The following is a 22,327-nucleotide window of genomic DNA, read 5'->3' on the forward strand; positions in this document are numbered from 1 at the left end:
CTTGTCCAACCTGTTCTTAAACCTCTAGCCAGAGATTCCAGAGTCTCCCTAAGACAAGCTTTTTACTGTGGTCAAAATCATTCCATCTCTTGGGAATAAGAAGCATAATGGACAGGTTATTTGAAGAAACTAAAGCAAACCATAAAATTTCAGTGTGCTGCGCCACCTTTCTTCAGGAGGAGAAAGGGGTGAAGCAATCAGAAATGAAGATACAGGAGTGTACACCTGATTTGTGCCTATTTTAAAGTTTCTGTGGTTTAGATTCATATCCTAACAAGCTCCCCTACAACTGAACAACCTGCACAAATAAAGCATGAGCTAAGAAAGAGTGTTAGATTACACACAACTGTGGTTAACTTCTACAAAGTCTGTGAATACCCAAAACAGTTCAGCTCCTCTTGATGACACGCCTCCTTTGAGATTCCTGGGACACAAGAACAGAAGTTATTGGTTGGAGAAGGAGCCACCAGGGACTGTAAAAAGAACCAAGGTGGATCTGACTTCCACCCAGGTCATCATGGAAACAACTGTTCTTTGATGAGCCAGAGGAATGGATTAGGACAATTGTGAGGAGCAGTGCCAAGGACACTGAGCCAGATATAGACCACCCAAAAAGCAGAAAAGACTCTGTCAAGAGGGAATGGAATTAGTAAAACAAACTGGCAATTGGATACAACCAAAATGCTGAGAGTGGGAGTGGCAACCACAGCTCATGCAGAAAAAGATGGGGGAAAAGCCAAGACAACACCTGAAATGCAAAAATACAGAGAACTGGAAGCCCATGAAAGGCCAGAGGAAATATGATCCTGTTTCAAAAGAGCTTGATACACGACATTCCAGAAAGAGTAAGATTATTTTAAAAACCTCTGAGTTTCTTTGATAGGCACCCATGAAATAAAAGGAAGTCTGTGGTCACTGCACTCTTTAAATATTATCCTTCAAGATATTATCCAGCAGGAACTTCATGCAGAAATTCTCATGTGAGACAACCTTTTGAAATAATCTACAGAGAAATCATGTTGTATTTTCTGGACAATATCTGTAAATAAAAGTTTTTCTAACCTGTATGTAAGTGTACCAGACGTACACTTAAAGCAGTTGATATGTTTAGAATGGAATTTCCTAATTTACAAAAAGTCATATACAAAAGCTTTAGGATGGTGACAGGAGAGGGGGTTGAGACATACCCTTCTTATCCAATTACAAAATCTTAATTTTATTATGGCTTTCCAAACCAACAGACCATTTAATAAAAGCTGGGATAGAGCTCTCAGTTTAAACAATTGCTTCATTTATACATCTGAGTTTAAATCTTTGAAAAATGGGTTTTCATTTATCAGAATGCTTTCTCACATAACTCTTATTCCTGCTAAGTCTAACTCTGTCATTCTGGAGAAAAAATTATTTTGGTCAATGTCCTGTCAAATTACTACTAAGTGACATATAACTCTTTAAAGTATCACAATACTCAGAAGGAAAACAAAACAGAAAATCATGTAAAATGCTGTCAAGCTTAAAAGCATTCAAAACTTTGGAGATGTCATTGTTGTTATTGTTTTATCATTACCACTTGCAGGTGAATGACAGGGTCTATATTTTGCTGCTGTAATTTTGTCAGCTATTAGCCAGAGATTTTGGCCAAACAAGGGCCAGAATTGCTGTGAGACCAATTCTCTGTTGGCATAACTTTATTGATTTCATTAGACTTTTGTCAGCAGAAAACATTGGCTTCTGCTTAGCTTTGGAAAAACATAAAAAGCAGCCACACCATCTGCTTTTATTAAAATATATTTTTAACCTGAAGAGTAAATATGAGTGACAGGATCCACTCCTAAATCCAACAAAGTACATGACTGAGGTTTGGTAATTTTGCCAATCCCATCTCAAATCAATTTTTTGTTATATGTCTACACAAAGCTTGTAGGTAGTTAAACATTATAAATCTTGAAGAGACAATTCTTTTTTATTGTGATACAGAAATCTATGCTGCATTTAAATCTCTCTGTTTATGACCAATGCCAATGATATGCTCTAACATTTCTCTGCTAGGCTTCGATTAATTAAGTGGCCTTGGGGAAAAAAAAAGGCAGGAAGAAATACTCCAGTACTTTTAACTGTAGGATGATGCCCTAAAGCCCTGTGAATGAGAAATTAAAATGTTCTAGAGAGAGAAAAAATTCACTGTATCTGGGTTTGCTGGACAAAAGGATTTCCACAAATGCCAACTGCAGGCAAACTCACGTAAATGGAAAGTAATTGTACCCATTGCAATAGCTGCTACATTCTCTATTCCCATCCAGAGAAACTGAATGTAGGTGATGGGCAATTTTCCTTCAGTGATAGCTGGCAACTTGATCTCTTCCTAAGCACAGCCTAGGAATTGTGCTCCAATATACTTGCTGTGTCTCTGATGAGGATTATCTGTGGCTTGAAACAGAAGCAAGAATTAAATAAAATTATTTCAAAAGACAGTCATTAGAAGTACCAATGCAACAACAGTACTTCAATTAAGTGCTTCAAGACCATTTTCTGATTTAAAATATATTTCTTACTGGTTATCTGCTTCCCACAGAATTTACCAGACTTCAAAGGCACCAGAAAAAAAAATTGTAATACTCATTTCCACAATTCTGTATAGAAGGTCTCTGCCTTACCTCTGCATGTTAGACTACAGATGTACAATTTATTCCCTGCCACTATTCTTTCCAGCTTAAAAGCTGTTGAGAAAGGACTGAATCTGTCAAGATAATTAGGGTAAAAGCATGGTATATTCTGTGAGACAGCATAAGTGTTCTTTTCATATAAAGAAGATAGTGATTAAAAGGCACAATTCAGCAAAAGCATTCAGGAGAACCGCAGTGCAATATGTTCTTATATGACTTTTTGTCATGGCATCACCACCATCCAGCATGACTTGGTCCTTCTGCAAGTATGCTCATGACATGAAATTGGTTGTCCTCCTCCATTTCAGTTCCTTCCTGTTCCTAAAGTAAGAGGTCTGAACTTCTCCAGTAACCCTTCAAAGCCTGACTTTACAAACAACCCTTTTGAGGATGGTGGTCTGGAACACAATCCACCAGGCTTACCACTGCACCTACAGTTCTCTGTGGGATTGACCTGCTACAAATTCACTTCCCTATTTATATGTGGAGCACTTTTAAGCTGAAATACACTGAGTGTTTTCATAAAACCAAGTTGCTCTCACTCAGATAATACACATAGAATCAACAATTATTGCATGCCTAATGCACAGGTAGCTCTTAGGAAAAAGAATACACGACTATTTTTTGTAGGAAATAGTATTTTTAGGACCAAAACATGAAATATAAAATGTGGTTTTGACACAGCCTTAACTGATAGTTTTAATACTAACAGATTTTATTCTTATACCTCACAGGGACTTGGTGGTTTGAGAGCCCCTAGGAAGGACTCAGACACTTGGGTTTTCTTCTGAGTCTCATTATCAGCCTTAGATGATCAGGAGGTGTATCCTCAACTTCCCCTCTCTTCAATATCAGAAGAAAAACACATACGTTCTAGTAATTTGTTGCAAGAACTGCAAAGAAGGGTGGATATGAGAGCTGGGTGCTGTGACCATCACAGTTCAGTTCCATATACCAGGCGTGTTCCCCACAATTGAAGTGGGGCTTGCATTTTTGGGAGGAACCACATTACCTACAGGAGGTACGGACATAGAAATGGTTTGGATTATGCAAATTTAGCTTGTGTTCACAGAATACCATTAATTATTCATCTCTTTAAAAATGCCTGTATCTTAATCTGCTGAAAAGACATTCAAATTTTATACCAACTTTACTTGTATCCAATAATTTCCAAAGGGGTAAGGCTAGACAAGAAATGAGTCTGGACATTTCAGGAAGTGGAGAGGAACAGGATTTTTTGAAAAGGGGCTTTTGGCTTCTGAGACTCAATGAGCTTGTACCATTGAGTTTCACAAGTATCCACTTACTTTCTGGAAAGTACTGTTTAAAACATTTGAAGTAAGGAAATGGGGTGCTAAGAAAACTCTGTTGCCTGACACTGCTGCATTACCAAACTGTTTGCCATGTGTGTCCCAAACATTTCAGGCAAATGAATGGATTAAGGTAAATAATAAACATTTTAACTTGCTTTCAACATGTTACCAAGTTTGTAAATTAACCATTTCAAATACCAGGAAGCGACTATTTTCCTCCTATTGTTGCTGCATAAGTTCACTGGAGAAAATTATAATGAATATAAAATTAAAAGATGCTTAATAGTGCAAATGCACAGGACTCTTCAACAAAGGTAGATAGATTCAGCATTTCTTAGCTGTCAACCACACAGCTTCAAGACTTAAATAGTTTTAAGCAGCCTTTTAACTAGATAGGAAATTATATGCGAACCAGGAAAAATACTTAAATGAGCTATTTTTACATTCACTAGCCTCTAACTCGGGATCATAAAAGCTAACATCCCCAATATTTAAAATGGCAGACACCACCTGGTTGAAAAGACTGAATAGGACCTGCTGGAGGCAGACAACTGGAAAAAGCATGCCTGAGAAAGGAAGACTTTGGCAGTCTCTTTGGGTCACAGGAGGATTCTCCCCCAGCCCACTTACAATCTCCCCAGCCTAGAATTGCCCCCAGGAACAAAACACTGTGACCAGGTGCTCTAGTTAGAACATCTGCTGCTGCATGGAGCTGCCAAGGCAACAGCATTCTGCTGTGACATTTTCCAAATCACAAAGTTAGTACTCAGCTCACTCCTGACAGCATCAGAGCTGGCACTCCCAGTGACCTTCCCCATAAAAACGACCAAGATATGACTCCAAAAGCTCTGACTGCCACTCTTCAGGCCACTGACAAGAAGGTGTGCCAGACTGCATCACTGATGCTCCTCAGATGGACAGGCAGAAGGGCAAAACAGCTCTTTCAAGAAAGGGGACAGGTGCAACTCCAGTTAAAAGTCTCTGAATCCTTATTCTTCTACATACAAGAATATGGTCATGCAACTGCTCAAGTTGGTGTTCCAGCCCACTCCCAATGTACAAAATGTACACAAACCCCATCTTCAAAAATTCCTCCTTCCATCATTAAGAAATGAAGGTTTTAAATAACCTTTAAAAATAGTGTTTGAAAGAAGAACAGGGGTTTTTCCCTTCATAGTCCTTCCATTTCCAAAGGAAATTTTAATCCAGCAGTACAGCTGTGTACACCACAAACACACCATAACATGGCCTCAACCACCACACCATAACTTCTGGTACCACATATATACTATGGGGTCCTCCTTCACATGGCCAAAATCAAACTCCAGTACTTTTTAGGCACAAATTGCCATTTTTCCTGCACAGCTCTAGCAATGAATCTTTTCCTCTTAGAAAAGCTCATAGGAACTTTTAATCAGTGATGTTCTTTTTCAAGACAAACTACCTGGGAACACTAACACTGAAAGGTCTACAGTACAGTGCCATAGATAATGATTGTTTGAAATCCTTGACAGTACGAGCTACCAACAATAAAACTTTAAATAAGCATAGAAAATTATACCAAGACAGTATAGTCTTGGTATAGACAGTTTGTGCAAAAAAGGCTGTCACCATAAGAACACATACTGACACCTATCCACTGATAAAGCAGGTAAAAAAAATTAATAAACACTTCTGTAACATTAAATACACCATCTACTTTCTATTCACCATATCTTTTTCATAATAATGATTCTGAAACACAAATGTTAATAGAAATGTTAATACACATAGTCTGTGTAAGCCATTTTTTCATAAAGAGCATTCTTTCAACTAAATAAAAATATACTTCAGTTCAATAACCTGTGATGAGCATAAAAATTCAAACACACTTCAGAACACTTATTTGCATTGATAAAAGTCACACAAAGATTTGTTTTTTTCTTTGCAATGGATAAGCATGTCACCCCAGACTACAGAAGGACAAAAGGTGAAGGAGATGCTGCTCCCCACCTTGTTTTGCTGTTGGTGCCAGCCTGAGGGGCTACATTCCAGCTCTGCTAGGTGCTGTAAAAGTCCTTCGCTTCCACATGCCCAACACACTCACTTTTACTTTTTACACTAACACCTATTTTCCATCAGTAGCATCTACAATTAAATGTGCTCAAAATGAGGGCTAAGCAAATAGGTACATAAAATTTAGTAAGTTACTTTTAAGATGCTTCCCTTCCATTAATCCCCCCTTCAGTTTTTGTGTCTAAGCTTCCTCCTGCCTCACTCACTATTGCTATGAACCCACACACTGCCCTTGGAACTACAACAATTGTCAATGTATCAAAGGCTGCTTGATTTTACCTAGATCAGGTACCAACAGCACAAAGTTGAGAATAATACAGGCTTTAGCTTGTGCCTTTTGTGTCTGTGGGGACCTCAAGCACTTAGCAAGGAAATGAACCTACAATGAGGTCTATGCTATCACCATTTCACTTCTGCTAGAACCCGAGGAACCTGTTTTGAGACGAATATGGATGCTATTATAACACCTACACACCCCTGCTCTGGGAGGAAAAGTCACAAAATGCCAAGTTCTGAAGTCCGGACTAAAGCAAACTAGGTCAGAGCAGAACTGCAACCTCCATTTTCGTCAGTATCCTCCTGCCCTATTTCTAACTTGGTCTTTTAAGGAGGCTTTGTCTCCAATGGCCAGGTGTGCCACAGTTGAATCTTTGCAAACATGGCCTCTGACAGAGAAGAGGTTTATACCTGTTCTCAAAATCCAGGGCTTTGAATTTCACTTTGGATCAAATGGCAATCAATGCAGGTCACAGGCTGACTTTTCTTCACACTTTTAGCAAGAAATGCTGCTCAATGAACAATCAGCGTGTCAGACCTCCCTTCAGTATGAATACAAAAGCACATTTGTTAGAGCCTTTCCAGCTCAACTTCGATAGCTCTGCCTAAAGACACTATTCAGCTTCTGTGCAAAGAATTCCATCTTCAAATTCCTAACTCTCTCAAACTGCTATATAGTACCATACATCCAATAAACTCCCATGCATGCATAGCTATGTATTAGATTAACACTTCAATTTGGATTTATCTTGTTATTTCTACATCTACTCCTTGTCAATTTAATTTTTCACTTGTGTTCTCTATATAGTTTAAAACCTTACAGACCAGGAAATAATGGCACTTAAATCCTTTTGTCCTTCGTGTTATGTATGATAATACCTCTGTTTGTGAAAACCGACAACTAATGCTGGCATTATACTGCTGAACTAGTATTAAAATAGGTACAGCACACACAGCAACCACAGCTTTGGAGAAAGAAACAGAAAAAATCTTTCATTGGCCTGAAAAGCAGCAAGTTCCACAGCAACTGCTTATGGAAAATCAGACTGTGCCATCATTTTTCAGTAGGTGTAAAAGGTACCTCAGTTTGGAAGAAAAATTATTCATAAAATCTTAATAACTATAAAAAAAACCAAAGATAACAAATACAGTTCTGAGGAAAGACAAATCTTCTTCATGTGTTGCTGCCTATATTGTCACCAAATTGTATCTGTCTTTTCATCTCACCAGCTACAAGCAGTGCAATCATACATGTCCCAGCTGGCAGTTCTTGTGGCGCATTCTCTAAGAACATCTTAAGTGTTCCCACTTCAGTTGGCCAAGGAAATCTATGCTTAGTTTAGTTTTCCATTAACCACAGACACAGTAAAAAAGATTAAATAAAAAAACCCCAAACAAACCAACCAAAAAAAAAAAAAACCAAAACCCCAAATGAACAAACAAACGAACAAACAAACAAACTAACTAACTAACTAACTAACTAACTAACTAAACCCACAAAAAATTCACTAAAATGGATTTTCCACTATACTCCAAAAACCCCACAGAGCAATAGGTATAAGCAATGATGCGACAGGAATTAGTCCTGTATTCCACTTTCCCTTGCACACAATATGGGCTCCACTTATGCTAAGAAAGCCTGAGGCAATATGCAACTGTCTGAGGTCAGAACTACTATCTGCAAGAAAACAGCAACAAGTATATTGTCTGTTGTGAATGAAGCATAAATCCTTTGGGGATCTGATTCAGTTTTTGATTCAGTCTGCCTCCTCTTAGCTCATCTCCCTGAATATCGGTAACAAAAGATAAAATAAAGATATCCCTGACATTGCAAAGAGAATGACAGGACAGTACCTACTTGATTTCCTCTACACCCCATGATACATAAAGCAAATAAAAAGGCCAGGAGGAGGATAGGAGACTTAGTGATTCAGATTGCACACAGCACTTGTTTTCTCTCTTCTTTGTTTCTGACTCCATGAGGGATCACCTGTTACTTTATCAACCCCAGTGGGATAAAGGGCAAGAAAATTATTTGAACTCCCTCTAAAGCACTTGGAATCATAATGGGAGAGAAATACAGCAAAGTCTCAAGGGAAAGTAAAAGGACGGTGACATTTAAATCTGTTACTCTTCATTACTCATGGCATAATCTCTTTCCCATTTTTATAAAATGTTTATTAGAAAAAGCAAATCAATCAGATGGATAGCTGACATTTTCTTTACCTTCAGGCCTTCTCTCTCCAGAATACGATTGTTCAATAACTGGTCCAGAAAGAGGATCTGACACAGAAAGTGCCTTTAAGATAATGAGCTGCATATTGAGCAACTAAATCTTTTGTTTAGCTTGGGACAGGCAAGGGAAGCGGAGGTATGTCTGAGTTGACTGGCAGGGAAACACAGCTATCTTTGGCATTCGTGACTCAAACAACTCTGCCTGTCCATCTCTGAATATGAACATCGCTGGTGATCAGACATCAGTCACTTGAAAAAGAAATCACTCTGGCAGCTTGAAAAGTAGCGTGTTTCAAAGAGCATTAGCCTCAAATACCATGCCTTTCTAGAGGGATGTTGAAAGAGTGTCTAGAAGTTCTCCATGTGGTACCAGTCAGCAGTTAGTGCTGTTGCCTATGTCAGGAGAGATCCACAATTAAAAGGGACAGCAAATGTCAAAATAAAAATACGAAAAAGAAAATTAAAGCAGGAAAGAGAAATAGAACTGCAGAAAGACATTATGGCTATTCACTTAGAGGAAACACAACTTCATCATTAAGTCAAAAAATGGCCGAAAAATGCAAAAAAAGAGAAATATGTCATACACTGAAAATTGGCCTGGTGATGTAATATTAAGAAACATCACTGAATAGCTGGGTAAGGGAAAATATTATTCATACAACCTAAGTTCCAGTCTCTTGCCTAGAGTTATCCTAGATCTGACCTTCTTCTCTATGCTCCCTTCCTCCCACATACACACAATTTCAGTGACTAAAAACATGGTGGGAAAATGAAGAGGGCAACAAGCACAGCCTGAAATGAGGTGCTTCACCAACTGGATCCCAGCTCTGGAGGAGTTACCTGGGGCTGCTCTCCTGCAGTGCTGGGCAGCCCTGGACTGCAACAAAGTCAGCTGGATTTTTAGCATAATTGTTGATAAGCCCAAACAAAGAAAGCTAAGCTCTTGTATCCTTCACAGTTGTTTCCCTCCCCAGGACTTTCTACTGAATTTTTTACTACTTTTTTTTTTCCAGAAGAGAGAATTCAAATTATCTCACATCTCAGTGATAACATGGTAACACAGCTTCAATACTCCAGCTAGGAGTGACAAAGTGACAAGTACAGAAAATGTTTTTTAAAAAAACATTTAATCACTGAGTCTTCACATCTTTGAACTGCTGCATGAAGTGCTACCCAAAAGCTAAATATTGTTAAGAGATCTCCTGGTTCTGTTTATTCTGTGAGCACACTATACCACCAAAGCCCTTATAAAACTTGCAGCCACTGTTCATGATATTAACAGGAACATGATGCTGGAATTTATTAGTAGATTATTATTAGTAGTAGATTATTAAAATTGAAGGAGCTTTCAGTTTCCCTTTATGCAATTAACCCAGCAACAACAGCAAGCACTTTGAAATAACAGTACCAATCAAAAAATTCATGTTTGGGACAGCAAAGCAGTGAAATGCTATGATATTTCTTATGTAGGGGGATTTAATACTGCTTACTGCAGAGTCTATGAATCAGTTTCTCTACAGAGCTCTAAAGCCACAGGTGCCAAATATAAATCTTTTTCTCATAATCCCATTCTTGGTCTTTTCATGTTATTACTGGACTTCCTGCATAAATTGTTGCTAAAGTAAGTTTGGTCCTTTTTCCTACAAAATTTGCCAAACCAACTGTTGGAATGCATTTGTATTGTCCTCTTACTAGAAGAATTTCTGTAACATTCCAATTGACCTAATTGCAGGTTTTGGCCTGAAAAGATGACACGTTTCTGTGAATCTGGTAAAGCTGTTGAAACAGGGATACTAGAAATGAAGTACCCTTCTGGCCCCTTTCATCAAGCTCCAGGCTGAATCCCCTTAGGAATGTGATGGCATTTCTTCTCCCTGCTTTTTTCTAAAACCCTATTCTAAGCTGCTTAAAAAAAAAAAAAAAAAAAAAAAAAAAAAAAAAAAAAAAAAAAAGATGAAAAATTTGACCAAAATAACCCATAAACTTAAGTAAAGACAGCTGGAAAGATGAAAGAATGATAATGTTTAGATGTAAACCAAGCGACATGTTCCAACAACTGGAAGGAACTAAATTTTGTCCCAGAAATGTATGTTATTAAAGAATACACTTTCAGCGGGGAAATCCCTGAAACCACAATACAATTACATTGTTTTAAGTCTTTATTTGGAAAGTATTATCATTACTTAGAGAAAAACAGAGTTTATATAGTAAAGATAAGTGTGGTACATCTTACAGTAAGACTTTTTTCTTACAGCAGGAGAAGAAAAAATAATAATCATGGGACAAAATTGATTGTTTGTAAAGAATTTAAAATAGTTTCCTTCAAATTAAGAAATATATAAAAATGTGATCAATATTACATACTATATTAGACTTAAAACATAGTTTGCAGAGCCTGCAACCCAAAGCAACTTCCGTTTTTGCCCCTGATGCAGACGAAATCTTGCTCTGAGCTAAGTCTCATTTTATGGCAGACACAGTGCCTGTAACTTCCATCCTTTAATCTGGCAAAATCCTTGGATGTGCCCACTATTCCATTTAGAGTCATGTTTCAGGGACCCATATATAATCATGTCTCTAATGAATCAGTGTGCTGTGTTCCTGGTTTTAATATATACTCCTAATTTTCTAAGCTTCTGTCACCATCAGGGTTTCCTTACCTGCGCAGATTTTCCCGTCGTAGGTCTCGCACACCCAGTCGTGGCACTCGCAGAGCGGACCGTAGTATTTGCCAGACTCGGTCACTTGGCAGATGCAGACCCCACACTCACACCTGCCTCTGTCACTGCACAGCTTCCCCCCTGGGGCACGGCACCTGAGCTCCGACTCAGCCCGGGACAGCCGGCAGGAAGCAGGGATACCCAAAGCACTCCTGTGGGGGACAGCAAACTGAATGAGCTGCGGTCAAAGCCAGGGGCTGCAGCTCACAGCCAGTGAGAGCTTGGCTCATTTGAAACCACCCTACTGTCACTGGCTTCAGTCAATACCCTGAATATTATTCTTACCACCACTTCAGCAATGGTTGCAAATTATTACTTGTCTCAAATCACCCAGTTTTCTTTGTTTTCATCAGAAATCTCATTGCTACCTGCAAGAATGCTTATATTTTATTTTACTTACCTTTTTAACTACATTGACTTCATCTACTTTCCCATCAGGCATATCTGGTATATATGCACAGACACTTATAGTTTGATTATCCATCATGAAACATTTTAACATTTTGATCTTAATTATTTCAAGAAGTTTAGAGATGCCATATACATCCAAACATCTGGGTAGCATAACAGGAATATATATCATACAGCACACTTAAGGTTGATTCTAATAAAATATGTTTGCCAAACTAATCCTTCTGGTTGTCAGACATCTATGATCCATGCTTCCAATGGAAGAGGAAACCAAAGTAATCGTGGCTTTCCACGCAATACTGTAGGTTGTGGCTGTGGTTTTGGTAAAGGCAGCAGAATCCAATTCTAGATCTGTACATTTGCAGCTCTGCCATGCAAGTGTAACATGCACCGGAGCACATAGGGATCACAACTTTCAGGACATACTCAGGGAAAATCACACTTTGTCTCATCAGGACCTGAATCACAGGAAAAACATAGGAAATGATAGGACTGCTCAGGCCAAAAACCAGGTCTTCACAGTGGTAAGGAATACTGAAGATGTAGATGAATAGAACCTGCCCTTCTCAAGTAGCAGATTTGGCAAGGATCTGGACCAAAGGAGCCACTGGCCCTAGGAGCCAGTATGTGCTGGCTGTGGTGGAGGTAGAGAGTAAAGGGCAGTGCACCTCACTGTGCCACCGCACCAAAGTGCAGCAATAAACAGGGTTCTGTGGTTAGGTGCCTGCTCCACTCAGGCAGCAGAATCTGGAGGTGTGGGTGTAAAGAGTCATCACTAGCCAGTTCTTCTCCCTTCACTGCTTTCAGTGTGCATTTTGGACATCAAATGCATCGTTGCCAATAACTCTGCAGTCTGCACATGCCCCTACCTACTGAGGCTCCCAGTGACCCAGAGCGCTTCCCTCAGCGTCACCTTTAAGGAGGCAGAGGAAGAGCCAATAAAAAGTGCTCCACCGCTCCCTCCGCAAGCCCAGCTCCTACACTCCTGGCGCCTCAAAATCAGCCGCACCCCCCGTGAGAGCTGAGAGCCGCACTTACCGCAGGGCCGGGGGCCCGGCCGGCAGCGCAGGGCCCAGCAGCAGCACCAGCCCCAGCAGCCCCGGTGCGAGCATGCTGAGAGCTGTGCTGAGCGCACCTGGCGCGGACGCACAGACAGGCGGACGGACGGACGGGCGGACAGAGGCGGCAGGCACGCGGAGAGCTGCGCGCTGGACAAGCCCGGCTCCAGCGCTGCTCCCGCCGCGCTGCAGTGGCTCTGATTAGCTGCCTGGGAGCGGGATTTGGGCAGCACTCTGGGAAGGAGGCCGGTGCCAAACCCCGAAGTTTACAGTCTAGGCAGGGAAGTAATTAGAAACAGTTGCGCAGCCAGATGGTTTATTTTGATGTTTTAAAAGTGGCCCGTTCACAGATGTGAACGAACTGTCTCATTCTCAAAGTAGAGGCACCGTAAGTATTTAAGGTATGTGTATTCCCCTGTCCTTTGACAGACGGCTGCTTGGGATAATCTGTGAAACTTGTACCGACCGGGAGACAGGAGCAGCGCTCCCCAGCTGCAGCATCCCTGCCTGACTGCTGGAGCACCTCCCTGGCGCCTGCCTCCCCAGGTCCGTCCCTTCCCTCTTTAGCCTGAGGTCACCTGCTCACGTCACAGCACCGTGCGACACTGCAGGCTGCCAACCCGCACCAGCATGACTGACTGCACATTAAAAGTATTATTAGTTTGCCATTTCCTAATGCCTTATTAAAACACAGTCCAATACTTCATCTCAGCAGTGGGAGATTTTTGAATTGCTTCAAAACTAAGCTAAAAGGAGGGATAGTCTCTCCAAATGAATCAACTTTGGCAGATATGGCCACATGCACTTCTTTATGCTGCAGAAAAGTTTTATATCCCTCTGGCTGTCCTGGGAAATTGGTGTTTGCCTGATGCCTCCCTGGGATGGAAAGCTCTTAAAGAAACAAACTTTGACAAGTTATAGGTGTCCTAGTCTACACACACACGTGCATTTTTAAAGCAGGCAGCTGCAAGAAGCTTTCACTGTTTTTGAAGCCTGCATTGGAGATTAAAGCCCTCAGTATCTTCCTCAGAATGAAAAACTCTTGTTTTAATTTCATATTAAATATCTAAAATACCACAGATTATACTTTTCCAGAAAACATTTTAAGATTTAGTTAAAATTCTGACTCAGAGGCTGCCATTCCTATGAGTGTAAGTGGGTGTCTTACATTTTACATAGTGAACTCAAGGCTGCAATTCACAGCATTCCTGCTAACATAACTAGTTCTGCTAGTTATATTCCTGCAAAAAAAAAAGCATCAAGCATTTGACTTTGGTTTGCTGGCCTTATATATGACAAAAGAACCTTCAAAATCTAGTTTGGGGCCTGTTTTCAGTCAAGTACCCACTTTGTTGGAGGATAAAACTTTATCGAAAATCAAAAGAAAAGACTGGACAAAATCTGCTCTAGCATATTTGTTAACATGTATTATTAGTCCCTGAAGATATACAGGTTAAAGCCAAAAATTATTCCAATGGACACAAGACTTCTGTCATATTTTAGTAAGTTATCTTGAAGCTGTGAAGTGCAACTGTCTACTCATAGTTTACTACCTTCTTTATGACACATAATTTTACCCTATAGTACAAGCAAGTAGAATTAGGATGTAAAAAAATCTAAAAGCCCCATATACAGCTGTTGCATACCAAATCTATTTTTACCAGTTTTGCAGCCCTTTATAGTATATTTCATATTGCAAGTGTGTTACAATATTTTCTCAAGCAACGCAAATCATAAAAATCCTGTATTGAGTGATCTGTTGGCTTCAGTCCTGTGAATATTTACAGTCCTGCTAACCCCATGCATTTGACTTACTTTGATGGATGTAATGAAAAGGGAAGTAACACTGGCAGGCAAATCAAGAAATATTTATTTCTGACAGACCTTGAACTTTGAACTCCACGCTTAATGCAGCACTATGTGTTCTATCTGTGTGATAGTTTTTGAAATGTATTTATAATGCTGCAGTAAAAAAATGTTCATAAATTAAAACCCTTTAGATTACAGAAAGGAGCTCTTTTAAGAACAATGTGATTGTCAGAAATTGTACTGCCTGAAGTCTCAATTTAGAGAAGCATAAAGAGAAAGCTTTGCATTTTAAACAATAGTAATTCCCTTTTAGCACTAAATTTATCTTTAATCCACAACTTTAAAGGCTGCCATCTGTTCATCTTCCTCCTTTTTCCCTGAGCAGACTGTTGCTGACAGGTATTCAGAAGAGCTTCAAGCAGACTACAAAATATAACTTCAAATGTACGGGGAGAAGACATTCCCCATGATATGATGAACTTATCACTGCCTTATTTTTTTATATCTGTCATGTTTTGAAGAAATATACACCTTTATGCTGTGGACTTTTCGAATTTGGAGAAGGCATCCTTACACAGTTGAAGGATGCAGTATTTGAAATGTGCACCAGAGCTTAAATTTAATAAATGCTTTCATGTGTACCTGTCTCTAATACAATATCTCAGTGCTCCCTTAATAGATTTTGACCTTTTCTCAGATTATTATTTAATCATTTAAGCCTAGAATGTTTTTATGCATGCATGTATAAACATGTATAAAGTGTTTATTTATTTATTTATTTATTTATTATGTGTATGTATTCAGGAGCTAATTGGCTTCCAAACAGGCTGTAAATTCAATTTAAAAGGAGTCAGTCTCTTTCTAAATGGGAATCTGACATGCTGCCTTGAGAACTGCTCACTTCCTTTCAGCCACTCCTGTACACAACCCTAAGGAACTTTGTTCTCTACTGGATAACATACACCTACACAAAGCGCAGCACTTGTAAAATGCAACTTTTCCTATGTATTGGATTTTCAGACTAAGGCTCTAGACCTGCAGGTGCTTGGTAAATGTATAGTTTACAAGTGTAATGCCACTTCTTGCAGAATAAAGGTAGAAAAGAGAAAGTCAACATATTGCTGATGAGGAGGATATGCTGGAACACACCTGCTAATACTAAACAGCCACTTCAAAATAGGCAACAGGTTTAAGTAATACTTGTCAGACTTAAAATTACTTAAATAAAGACATGGAATTAAAAAAAAATAGGTGCTGTTAAGCACACTTACACTTGAACCTCATTTTTTAAGTGTTTCCTGTTACTGTTCTTGATAAAAGTTTGCAGGATTAGGTTGAGAGATAGGAATAATCTCTAATATTTTCCCTGCAATTTTATTGACCAGTAGAGGAACCAGTAGGGTAATTGCCTATCCAAACTGGTGAGGGCTATTTTTGTGATTTCATAGTCTTCTGAACTGTGTAAAAACTAAGTTGCAAGCCTTGGGGTAGACAAGATAATTCATAGGCAGTGGTTTTTTGTTTTTTGGGGTTTTTTTAAGGCAAACAATATCTTAACTTCAATTTTGCCAGAATTGTTTTTATAATAAATCAAATAAGAATAATATTTAAAAAATAAGAAAAAAATTAAAAAAGCATTTTACTCTAAGAGTGGTCTCATCCTGAGCAGAATGCCCAGCAATGTTGTGGGATCTTCACCCTTGGACATAGTCAAAAGCCATCTGGACAGGGTCTGAGCAACATGCTTTAGGCTGCCCTGCTCTGGGCAGGTGGGTTAGACTAGGCCTTCTCCAGAGATCCTTTCCAACCTCAAATATTCCATAATTCTATGACTCTGATGGCATAATGTGCTATTGAACAAGGTTTGATTCAGTTTAGAGAGGCAGATGGACTCTGTCGACTCTATTACAGCCTTTATTACAGCGAACATTTTAATTTTGTTGTCACTTAATAAAGCCATCAGCTTTGCAAAACACATTCCATGCCATTCTTAAGGATTTTCTTTTTAATAAAACAAATCAAAATGCACATAAAGTGAACAGTTTAAGCTTAAAAAAAATGGAAACCATCAAAATCTGTCACATATTCCTCACGGGTTTCCATTGAAGCCATTTTAGTAACAGCATGGGTTTGTAAGAGTGGAGACTGAAGCATTCAAATGCAGAGGCATTCAGTTACATCAAAATTTTCTAAAATTAACCAGAAGTTGAAAATCCCACATAACAAACAATTATTGTTCCTCCACAAAATGTGGAACAAGGAGAATTTTAAGTGTCCAGTGATTCTTCTGTGAAAGATATACAATCACTAAACTAGGTGGCTGTAAAGATCAAATGCAAACCACTTCAACAGCTATGAAGCAAAAAGTACTTGATGGAGCTAACTAAAATCTGTCTGAATTGAAGAGTTCAGAAATGCATGCAACTGTTGAGAGTCATTGCTGTGCTGGTCAATGCCATCCCTGGAAGCAAGCAGGAGACAGAGTACACCAGAGCTGCACAGAACTGAAAACCTTGTGTTAATTTTGCTGACATGACATAGAATCTGGGACAGCTGATGGTATCACACAGGGAATACAAATAGCTTTTGGAGTTACAGGATCAAGGCTAGAACAAGATAAAAGCTGAGCTGGTCTGAATGTAGCTGGCCCGAATAGTACAGAATATAAGCTACCCAAACAGTTCACAGGCCAACATTAATCAAGATGTTATTTTATTATACTCTAGGGTAAAACCTTAGCTTACTCCTTCATGCCTCAGTTGAAACTTTAAATAGCTGGTAGGTCTTTTGTTTGTTCAGTGTTTGCTAGTGAATTCCCCTACACAGCAATAATACCCTGCTTTTACAGAGGCTTTAAGGAAGTAGAAGATATTTCAGCATGATCTTGCAAGAAAGCCCAAAATGCCAGCAACAACAGTGCATTTTAAAACACAGCCTACTGCATTCTTAACTATTTAGCATTTATTTCAGAAAGCAAGTAAAGCTCTGTCATAAGCTGAGCTAACAGTAATGGTGAAGAGCCCAAGAAAGGAAATAAAAATAATAAAATTTTTCACCATAAATTATTACTTTATGTTCAATTTGTGCCTTATTTCTCAAAGGAACAAGGTTTCTTGATGCTGGGAGTCTTGAAAAATCAGAAATAGTGTGAAAGACTATCTTGTTTGTGATCTTTTTAACTAGTTACCTGAATAAGTTATAATAAAGGATCATTCTCATCATTTTGACGGAAGAGCTGTTCCTAAGGACAGCAAATTTAAAAAAGATACTGCTGACTTCTTCAGGGCAGAACTGTAGTAACTCAGGTTGAGTGCCTAAATTAAACACATGCACACCAGATTCTCCAGGGCAATAGCAACCATCTTGTATGGTTTCAATGCTCTGTTCTTGCACTGCTTGCTGTTAAACCAAACATGAAGAAGAGACAGAAATTAAGAAAAAGGAAGTGTGGGAAAACACCACTATTGCCCTTCTTCTGAGAACTCTGTACCTACTGAAAGCAAACTAATTCTACAGAGTTAGCAGTGGACTTCAAACTCTCCTTAAGGTTGAAATTAAGAAAACTATACTCCATGTCCTTTATTTTGGTTGATCAATCTTGACCCACAGACACTCAAGAATGACAGTTTTTAACCCATCCCAATCAAAGCTACTCATGAGCGTTAACCAAGTTTCTCCTGCCGTCACTTGCCTGCTGTTGCTCTGTGACCATTTCTGTTATGGTTACAGGCTTCTGAGTGAAACCACCACTAACCAGAGCCATAAAGGGCAGATAGGTGGAACAAACTGGGTGGCTCAGGTTGTCTGATTCACGTGGGGCCCCAATAACACCAGGGTGCTGCTCAGCATTTGCAGAGCAGGACTCCAGACTATGGGAGAAATTTGTGGTAAACCACCATTAAGATGACTAAGCACTTGGGCACCCTGAGGCTAAAGAGCAACAGGCAGGAATTTAGCAGGTTTTGACTTGTATCCTATGCCAAAATGATTAAATCTTACTTTGGGTCTGAAGTTTAATTCTGAATTGCTAAATGATATTTTGTGACCTTTTTTAAAAGCTCAAGCATAATTTCAAAATTAATATTTCATGAAGTCTTTTAGTCATTATAGACAGTCTGGAATCTGATCAAGCACTGTGCTCTTTCATAAGAGGTAAATCAAATTCCAACAATGGCAATCCCAGTAAGATCAGCTCTTTAGGATGTTTTTAAAATTTGTTTACATTACTCTTCAACTATTTAACAGATACTTAGGGAAAGTAAGGACAATAAAGCAAATAAAGTTCAAATAAATTCAGAAATAAAACCAGGGCTTGAGAGAATTTGGTTTGAATCCAAATTCTGTAAGTAAACATGTAGAATAAATAGATGCTTTGAATTCCCCTCCTTTTTTTTTTTTTTTGGTTGTGTTCCAGATTATGTTACAGCAATGAAAGTAAGACAGAGAATTCTCCCCTTGGAATACTCAGTACAAATCCCCAAGGTTTTCTTTTAAATGGACATTCTGCTATGGCCAATTTCAAACACGTATTGAAGTTTGAAGGATGAATAGGGAAATTCCTTTATCTGGTCTTGATTTGTAGAGATGAGAGGTAAATCTTTACTAAGAAATTTCTTTTCTTTTGACCTATTTAACATTACTGTAAAGTAACATGGTAAGATTAACTCCCAAATTCTGTCTTTTTCTATATGCCTATGGCTTGCTTTGTAGGTCAGTGTGAATTTCCTAAATCAGAATCACAACAGCCTTCAGCCCTAAATATTAAACATTGTTACAGATTTTAAAGGACTAATAGGTTCTTTGCAAAATTATATCAACAGTTTAATAGATATTTAAGTTTTATCCTCACATGTGCCTCCTATATGCCACTCAAGTTCTAAAATGTTTATAATTGCTTTGCATGTGCCACGTCCAAAAGTAAATTTGTGGTTAAATAGCAAAGCAAGAAACGGCTTTTCCTTGCAAACAGAAGACCTTCACCGTCTGCACAGTTCTGTGAATGGAAGACTACTGTTTCACCTTTGCACACAGACAGCTACATCAAGGTATCAAGAGCTAGACCTTTCTTTCAGCATTAGCATCATCTGATGCCAGTTGTGCTCAAGACAGGCTGTCAGAGAGAATCCAGTCTTCTGTTAAAAGTGTTGGTTCCCATTAGCAGCTCGTGCTCCACAGAGTAAGGGCAGGTAGTAACAATACGTTACCTAACACGACACCAGGAGAAGTGCCAAATACATAAGGAAACACGTATTCTATATAATACAAATCACATGTAAGGAAATGAATCCCTTCTTTTTGGGAACTCATTAAACAGTATCTAAATTACTGCAGCATATTTTGAACCCGCCTCCAACACATGACAGATGCTAATACATGAATTCAGTGGCAGGCCACCAAGGCGGTTGGAACTGGAGCACGTGCTCCATGAGGAGAGGCTGAAGGAGCTTGGCTTTTTCAGCCTGAAGGAAGGATGGCTTTGGGAGCACCTAGGAGCAGTCTGCCAGATTCTGTGAGGAAGCTGTCAAGAGGACAAAGCTGGGCAATTCCCAAGGGTGCGCTGCAGGAGAGACTGCTGACAAGGGAGGGTCCAAGTGCATGTCAGGAAAAAATCTTTCAGGATGAGGATGAGGACAGTCCAGTACAGAAACAAGCTTACCAGGGAGGCTGTGCAGTCTCTGTCTTGGGAGGTTTTCAAGACCCAACCAGACAAAGCCCTGAGCAAGCTGGTGTGATCTCATCTCTGAGCCTGGTTTAAGCAGATCAGTCAGACCAGATGGCCTCCCGAGGTCCCTTCCAACTGGAAAATTGTTCTGTTGAGAATTATTTTTCAGAGGCCAGTATATCCATAGGAAAAATGTTACACAAAGTCACATCCACTGGCAAATGTTGATTTCTTTTGTTTAGCTATAGCTACAATGTTTCACTGTTTGCAACTGTCAGTTTTCATTTATGAGATGCTATCACCAACAGCAAAATGCTGCCTAGCAACTTATTCCAAGTAATGAAACGTTAAGTGGGGAGGAAGAGACAAAATAGGAAGAGTATTATTTGTCAGCACATTTATTCTTAAATTGTTTGGCTTTACAAATTTTTTCTCATGAAACATCAGCAGACTGCTATCAAAAACTGCAAACACTAAAATTAGGCGCTTAAATTTACTGGAATTGCTAATGCTGGTAACACATGTAAGTACTGCTGGCAGGACTGCATCTGTAATCCTGAGGCCAACTCCCTAACTCGCTTATTAGTTTTGGCTGCCAGCATCAAATAGATATAATTTAAAGGAACCTAATACAATTTATGCCATACACTTTCCTTCAGCTTTCTGGGGTATTTTGCTAAGGGCTTTGTCTTTTGAATCCTATTCCACATCTCTACCATCTCCAGAAAGTTATAGGCTCACATTCTCCACCATACATTTTCATTTAAACATAAATTTTCCACAAATTTACTTTTTTTTTTTTTAATTTTGCAAGAAGATAAAATACAGATTAGAACATGTCAACCTGATTTACAGAAACAATTTTCCAAGTACTTCTTTATCTGTTTATTTGTGGTATCTTTTTCATACAATCATTTAGGCTGGAAAAGACCCCTAAGACCATCTAGTCCATCAATTGAAGATATTTTTATGAACTTTTTTCACTGTGGAGCTCGAGACTGGGCTTTACCGTGGCCCTTCTGTAATTTGAAAATTTAACTAGACCACCCAGTGAAGTCGGGTCAAAGAAGCGCACCAGCACTATAAAAAGACCTAAGATGTACAAATAAGGTTTCTTACCAAAATAAATAACCTATCCTAGCACTTGAACAGCATAATGAAAAAAATGAAAAATAAACCCCAAACCACCCAAGAAACAAAAAGGCTGAAGCCCGAACTAGAGCCCTACCAAACTGCCGCAGCAAGTGGCGCCTCGGCGGGCGCTGCTGCTGGGAGAGCGCAGTGCGGGCTCAGCCGAGGGGCGGCCCGGCGGGCCCCGTCTCGTGCCGGGCACCCCTCGTGTGTTTCGGGGCGAAGCGAGCACAGTTCCAAGCCGCTGTGGGGTGTTCTGCGAGACGGGACCGCCGTGCGGATCCCCCCCGGCAGCGGGGCAGCTAAGTCACCTCTCTTCGCAGCCGGGTTCGTGAGCACGGCGCGGGTCTGTTAGTTCCGAGGCGCCCGTGCGCGGTCGGCACCGTCTCCTCCGCACCTGCTCCCTCCCCGCCCGCCCCCGCCGCCGTTGCCGAGAGACTGAACGCGGCCGCCGCCGGGCGGGCCCCGCCGCCCCGATCCATCGCGGGGAGGGCGGCGTGCGAGGCTGGCACAGCACCGCAACGCCCGCACACCCGCGGGGGCCGCTCCCGACCGCGCCATGAAGGGAGATGCTGGCGGTAGGTCGGAGGCGGCGGGCGCGGCTCGCTCCCGCAGCGCGGTGGGGCCCCGCGCCTCCCCGCCCCCCTCCGCGGCCCCTCGGTGCAGGCGGCCGCCGCGGCTGTGCCGGGAACGCTGGCGGCTCCCAGGGAAGGGACGGGCGCGGCCAGAGGCCCGCCTGGCTCCGCGGCAGGGGAAGGGGCGGCGGCGCCCTCCGCATCGCCCGCCCCGGCCGTCCTTCCCTCGCGGTGGGAGGGGGCGCTCCGGGCCGGCCGCCGCCGGCCTTCCCCGCGCCCCGGGGCCCTCCGCAGTCTCGTCACTGAGGCAGAGCGGAGCCGTACGGCCAGCAGGCCTCTTCGGGGGGCACTCATTTCATGGCGTGGCTGGGGATGGGGACGGGGGTGGCCGCGGAGAGCTCCCTCAGGGGCTGCGGGCT

The 22,327-nt window shown here is 40.6% G+C and overlaps 2 protein-coding genes across 5 annotated transcripts in view; one reads left to right on the forward strand and one right to left on the reverse strand.

Moving 5' to 3' along the window:
• Window positions 1–12,966, reverse strand: part of ITGBL1 (integrin subunit beta like 1) — a 124,735-nt gene extending 111,769 nt beyond the window's left edge. The window contains exons 1-2 of the mRNA XM_030953820.1: window positions 12,712–12,966; window positions 11,203–11,414 (exon numbers count right to left, since the gene is read on the reverse strand). Of these exons, the coding sequence (XP_030809680.1) occupies window positions 11,203–11,414; window positions 12,712–12,785 (286 nt within the window). The 5' untranslated portion in view covers window positions 12,786–12,966. The remainder of the gene's footprint in view (window positions 1–11,202; window positions 11,415–12,711) is intronic.
• Window positions 12,967–21,461: 8,495 nt separating this feature from the next.
• The window catches only part of NALCN (sodium leak channel, non-selective), a 228,007-nt gene continuing 227,141 nt past the window's right edge, over window positions 21,462–22,327 (forward strand). For 3 of the 4 annotated variants that reach the window (XM_030943111.1, XM_030943136.1, XM_030943144.1), the window contains exon 1: window positions 21,462–21,911. The gene's annotated coding sequence lies outside the window, so the exon portion shown is untranslated. The remainder of the gene's footprint in view (window positions 21,912–22,327) is intronic. The other variant, XM_030943128.1, reaches the window with a different exon arrangement.

This window comes from Camarhynchus parvulus, chromosome 1, assembly GCF_901933205.1.
Source record: "Camarhynchus parvulus chromosome 1, STF_HiC, whole genome shotgun sequence".
In the NCBI taxonomy this organism is placed as follows: domain Eukaryota; kingdom Metazoa; phylum Chordata; class Aves; order Passeriformes; family Thraupidae; genus Camarhynchus; species Camarhynchus parvulus.